The sequence below is a fragment of the Octodon degus genome, unplaced genomic scaffold, assembly GCF_000260255.1.
Source record: "Octodon degus isolate 3935 unplaced genomic scaffold, OctDeg1.0 scaffold00018, whole genome shotgun sequence".
Taxonomy (NCBI): domain Eukaryota; kingdom Metazoa; phylum Chordata; class Mammalia; order Rodentia; family Octodontidae; genus Octodon; species Octodon degus.
Genome location: NW_004524594.1, coordinates 22,337,713 through 22,343,712, shown reverse-complemented (window position 1 = coordinate 22,343,712; position 6,000 = coordinate 22,337,713). Strand labels below are relative to the sequence as shown.

Sequence of the window (6,000 nt, the reverse complement as noted above, 5' to 3'; positions counted from 1 at the left end):
GGAAAGCTCAGCCCCAGGACAGCCGTGGGGGCAGCAAAAAATACAAGGAGTTCAAGTTTTAGGTCCCCAGACATGCTTGACCTTTTTAAGCCCTTTTTCTGGATGCTTGGACTTCATACATGGGACCCCAAGAGTGAGCTCTCCTGCTGTTCTTAAGGACTCTTCATTTCATGTTCTTATTTTAGACTTGTGACTTGTTTTGTAAATAAAGCTGCTTCCCAAGGAAAGAGATGAATATGTAACACTCTGGATCCTCCCTCATCACTTTTTAGCCCCTTCTGCAATCTTGGAATGCTTAGAATAGCATCTTACAACCCTTGGGCTGCCCCAGTGACCCAGGCAGGTAGTTGGATGGCCTGGGTTACAGATGTTAGAGCTGGGACTTCATGAAGCCAAAGCCAAAACTGAAATTATGGATGATTTACTACCCTACGTCCCCTCTGTGTAGGAAGGCTCTGGGGAAGTACCTCCAGGTCTGATTTGACCTTACTGCTTTATCCTTGGGGAGTAAAAATAGCCAGCTTAGTGCCCTGGCTGGGCTGGGGAAGTAACAGTGGGGTTGGGAAGTAGGCCAGGTCAGGCCTTCCTAATTGACCTTGTAGCAGAAAGTTAAGAGTCCTTAACATGAGAGAATGCTCAAAATCTTAATTGTCCTAGGCCCCTGGTGTTGTGTATGTATGTTTGTAGGCTAGAGATACATGCTTTCTCTAGGTTTCCCTGATCCTAAAAGCCTTTGACAGACTAGACTGGCTTGGCTCACAGGATCCTACAGGCATTTGCCAAGTGTGGGGGCCCAAAGTCCCACACCATTGTTGCACTACTAGTGTCTGTATTAGTACACCAAGGGAGGTATCAAGAGCGCTGGAGTTTTCAAGATAGTTTCTGGAACGGGGAGTGAAGGGTCCAACAGAAGATATGGCAACTGGTAGGCCTGGGAAGATGAGAATTCTAGAAAAACACTGAAGCACTCTGGACCTGGCCAGGCTTAGTTTAATTCACCCTTGTGCGGGCCTTTTGGTCCTTAGGTTCCTGAGCTCCCTGCCCTTGGGAAAGTAACATCACCACTCCCAGGTCCTGCTACACAGAGGTCACTGGTTACCACTGACTGCCAATCCCTTGTGTAGGGGGCAAAAAAGTCGAAGACAGAGCTGGGTCTGGGGGCGGTAGACAAAAGGCTTCCAGATCGCTTGCGACCGGCTGCACGTTCCTACTGCAGTCCCCCTCCCAGCCGGGGCCGCGCCCCGGAAAAGCGGGGTTTCCGGCCGACGAGACTGCAGTCGCCAAGAGACTGGGTGGGAGGAGAGAGAAGTGGGGGTAGGGGTAGGTAGGCCGACTATGGCTCGAGTTCCAGACTGGAGGAAAGGAAGGACGGGCGGGCGCGCGCCAGCTGCAGACTCTTCCAGGGGCTGCGTGCCCACAGCTCACCCGGCGCGAGCGCGCCAGGTCCCGCCCCTGGACGCCGGGCGGGGCCGCAGCCAGCGCTCCCCGCCTCCCCCCAGACACGCCCACCCAGTGTCTCGGCCGCGCGGGCCGCAACAGGCGGCGGGCGGGCGCGAGGATCGCGCGCCAGAGGCCCCGCGCGTGCGTGCAGACTAGCTGGCTGCTAGCGCTCGGCCCGGCGGGCTGAGGAGACACTCCGGGGCTAGCGCCGCCGCCGCGGGGGAAGCCGGGGACCCGCGGAAGCGTCGCTTTGGTCCGAGCTCGGCGCCCCCTCTTCTGGCTGGGCCATGGCGGAACGCGGAGGTCCGGGCGGTGGTCCTGGAGGGCTAGGGGGCAGCGGCAGTCAGCGGGGCTCCGGAGCCGCCCAGTCCCCGCAGCAGCCGCCTTCGTCTCAGCAGCCGACGCCGCAACAGCCGACGCCCCCCAAGCTGGCTCAGGCCACCTCGTCGTCCTCGTCTACATCAGCGGCGGTTGCTTCTTCCTCGTCCTCCTCCACCTCCACCTCCATGGCTGTCGCTGTGGCCTCGGGCCCCGCTCCTCCTGGCGCCACGGGGCCAGGCCGCACCCCTGCCCCAGTGCAGATGAATCTGTACGCCACCTGGGAGGTGGACCGGAGCTCTTCCAGCTGTGTCCCCAGGTGAGTGGCAAGGGAGGTGCGCCGGGCTAGGTCTGTCACAAACACCCGCCTCTCTCCTCCCTCCGGGTCCCATCGCCAGGGAGATGTCCCCCACTCCCGAACTCCCCTGGCCGGCCAGTGGCCAGGCCTGGCTTTAGCGGGGGCTCTTAAGATCGCTACTGCAGGGACCTGCCCTCTGCCGGCAACCCCACCTTCTGTCTGGCCTGGGACCATGTCTTCCCTACGGTGGACCTGGCCGGGCCTTGTGGACCCTGCACAGGGCCTTCCCTCGCCAAGTCTGATGGAATGTTGCCTTCCTGACGGTCGGTTTTCCCGAATAAGCCACTCTTTTTTTTTCTCCCTTGCCTGCGCCCGTGGGCTGTACATATGTTACACAGATGTGGTAGATGGCTTTTGATATTTCCCAGTGTTCTCGGACTATGCCAAACTCAGCTATCACTTCTAGGTAAAGCCTATATAGAGTAGCCCTTGGGGCTTTTAGTAGGCCTACTGTAACACACTTTCTGCCAGGACTGTGCATAGTTTTGGGGTCCTATTGAGTGTGCTCAGGTATATTTTTCACTCTTCTTCTAGGAACTGATCACAGTCTTTTAGCCTTGCGGGGCTCCATAAAATGACTGCCTTGTTCCTAAATTCAGTCTATTCCTCTGTTGGAACCATCTGGGAACTCCTATCAGCAAATTATTCCTGGATCAGCTAGGGGGATGTTTTCTGTTTCTGTACTGGCAAGGCTTTTCCAACTCTTTGGGACAGTGTGTGGTGTTTCATAGTCTATCCTGTGAATAAGACAGCCTGTGGAGCTGGCTGCATCCAGTAAGCCCAGAGAAGTGACTGGAGGTGTTCTTTTTGTCACCTCTAAACTGAGTTGATTCTGTTGCTTTGAAGTCTTGGACTCTGTAAGTCAGCTAGCCTAATGGTGGGCATATGGATATGTAAGCCAGAGTTAGGGGGTATTGTGGACTTCCACCCTCAACTTTATTTTTTTCTTTATTTTGAATAACATCATACACAAATAGGATGTGAAATATGACAAGAACATCTTTATTGTCATGCAGAATAAGAAATAGAACATTATCTCTTATGTGGAAACCTGCAGAGTGCCCCTTCCTAGCCCACATCCCCACTTCCCCCTACAAAATAAACACTTGAATTATGTTTATCATTTTCCTTGGCTTCTTTTTGACTGTAGTTTTGCTACATGTTTGCATCTCTAAACAACATGTTTTAGTGTATGTGCTGCTGAAGTGAACTCTAAACAGTATATCTTTTTAGTTATGAGTGCTTTGAAGTTTGTAGAAATGCTCTCTACTATATGTAGAGAGCAAACTGACTTGTTTTAGTTGTTTTTCAACTCAAATTTCTGAGAGTCATGGCTGTGGTTTTAAATGCTTTCATAATGGATAGTATTATATTGTATGAATGAATATTGAATTCTCTATTTGGTGAACATTTAGGTTTTTGCCTGCTTGTTAACACAAGCTGTAATGCTTAAATATTTTTTCCAGGACTCCTAATATTCTTGTGCAGCTTTAGGTAGTATTTGTATGTAAGGGTAGAATTGCTGTTCACAGGATGTAGATCTGGAGCGCCACTAGATAATGCTGGACTGTTTTTCATTTACTCTCCACTTCTCATACTTTTTGTTCATTTTTCACTGCACTAATATATACTTTCTTTTTTCCACTGTCTTGTTTTTAGGCAAATTAGGAGCTACATTAGGGCCGGGGATATAGCTCAGTGGCATAAGTGCCTGCCTGACAAGTGCAAGATACTGAGTTCAATCTTCAATACCAAAAAAAAAAAAAAAAAAAAAAAAAAGTATCAGTAGGAGCTACATTAGTTTGGTCAGCACTCTAGCACACCACCAAACTCTAGGTGTTTGTAGAGCTGCGTGTAGTGCTGCTCCTCTTAGTCCCAACATTTCTCTTTTTATATATAGGCTTATATCTATTGCTAAAGCAGACTGATCCACTGCTTCCAGATATAAAAGCTCTGTGCCCCTTCCTGCATGGGTTCATTGTTAGTAAAACATGCTTGCCCATTCTTCACATCCATCACTATGTTTGGTGATGTTTTGATAGTTGCCCTCTCTATCTTGGCTCGAAAAGACTGAAGTTGACTGGCAGGAAACTGCTACAGAGAGAAGCAAAATAACATCCCTGAGTGCTGTTGATTTTTGGTGTGATCCTTTGTCTCTTGATCATTGAAAATTCCATGTAATAAATGATTAGCCCTAGAAGCAGCAGAAATCCTGTTAAAATAGGTAATTATGCTAACTTGGTGTGGGAGGCATAAGCCATTTTGGTTTCCTGTACAGGATACATTAAGTTGTATCATGTTTACTGACTAGTCTTTGGCTGTCCTCAGACTTTGTTTTCCAGCCTTTACCTTTGTGCTGCCCAGCTCCTTGGGAAACACTTGTGCTTCTTGGAGCAGGCTGCTCTATCTTCAGGATGAAAAACAACACCCTGTGAGGAGAAAATGACCTGCTATTGGCTCTTCCAAGTATTGAGTCATCTAGTGAATTTGAGATCTCTTGGGTGTACTTGTTCATGTTGTTTTGAATATATTGGCACCATGCAGCTCTGTATAGCATGCAAAATATACTTTATCTTGTGAAAGTCCAATAAGACACAGATGTAAGAGCTATAGTGTCTTAGTAGTGTAAGCCTGGTGGTGAATCTGAAGTTAGGTGCACATAAGAACAACGTGGGAGTTGGTCTTTATCTAGTGCAGAGAAGTGGGGGTTGAGCAGTCAAGCATTAGGAAGGTCATGCTTTCTTTCTTGATGCCTGTGGAAATATAATTTGCTTTTGATAAAAATACAGTTTCCTTTATTAGATATTTAAGATAAGTGTTGCACTTATTTCTCAGATTTGTCTGTTTTTCTTTAACATCGAAATTCAGAATCTAGGGCCAGCCAAATAGCTCAGCGGATTAAAGTGCCTGCAAGCAGGCGCCGGGGCCAAGGGTTCAATCCCCAGGCCTGCTGTGCCATGCTAGCCCCGCCCCCCTGGGTGCGCTGAGATGGCAATTGAGACTGGGTGTGGTGGTGCACATCTGTAATCCCAGCTCTTGGGAGGCTATAAACAGGTGGATCACTACGAGTCCATTCTAGTAATGAGACCCTGAACACCCTGTAGACCCTTCCCTAAAATACAAAAAAAAAGAAAAAAAATCAGAATCCATAGTATTTTTAAGACTTTTTATAGCATAGCATACTGTGGCTTTACAATGACTTAATTGTTCATTTTATCGTCATTTTAACCCTCTACTCCCTAAATACTGAGGTTGGACCGGTATTACATCCCTAGCTCTTTTAGTTTATTTTGAGAGAGAGAGTCTCCTAAGTAGCCCAGGCTGGCTTGAACTTGTGATCCTCCTGCCACAGCCTCCCAGAGTGCTGTGATTACAAATGTGAATTACCATGCCCAGCTTTTATCAACATTTTTTTTTGTACTGGGAATCGAATCCAGGATCTCAATGTCACCATTTTTTAAAAAATGTATTTGGTTGTTGCAGGATCTTACTACACAGCTCAGATTCTTCCTGCTTTCATTGTTCCCAGCAATCGCACTGGGATTACAGGTGTGCACCTCTATAGCAGGACTCTGGTGGACTCAACCCACCCTTGGGGTGGGGCTGGCACAGCATGTGGTACTGGGGATCAAACCATGGTCCTTGTGCTTGCCTAAACTTGCCTAAGCAGGCACTTTAGTCAGCTGAGTTATCTCATGGGCCCCAATATCACCATTTTTTATTTAGCTTTTGTATGTCTTCCTACGCAGCTTGGACTTGTAGTGATCCTCCTGTTTTCAGTCTCCCTAGTCCAGGATTACAAGCGTATGCTACCATACCCGGACTCCATCACTGCGTTAGTGTGCTGGGGGGTGGGGCTGGCATGGCACTTGTGCCAGGGATCG

The 6,000-nt window shown here is 48.7% G+C and overlaps 2 protein-coding genes across 2 annotated transcripts in view; both read left to right on the top strand.

The window, feature by feature from the left end:
- The window catches only part of Sf3b2 (splicing factor 3b subunit 2), a 17,848-nt gene extending 16,520 nt beyond the window's left edge, over window positions 1-1,328 (top strand). Inside the window, exon 22 of the mRNA XM_004627355.2 lies at window positions 1,125-1,328. Within this exon, the coding sequence (XP_004627412.1) occupies window positions 1,125-1,328 (204 nt within the window). The remainder of the gene's footprint in view (window positions 1-1,124) is intronic.
- Window positions 1,329-1,502: 174 nt separating this feature from the next.
- Pacs1 (phosphofurin acidic cluster sorting protein 1) overlaps window positions 1,503-6,000 on the top strand; it is a 218,023-nt gene continuing 213,525 nt past the window's right edge. The window contains exon 1 of the mRNA XM_004627207.2: window positions 1,503-2,077. Coding sequence (XP_004627264.1) covers window positions 1,728-2,077 — 350 coding nt within the window. The 5' untranslated portion in view covers window positions 1,503-1,727. The remainder of the gene's footprint in view (window positions 2,078-6,000) is intronic.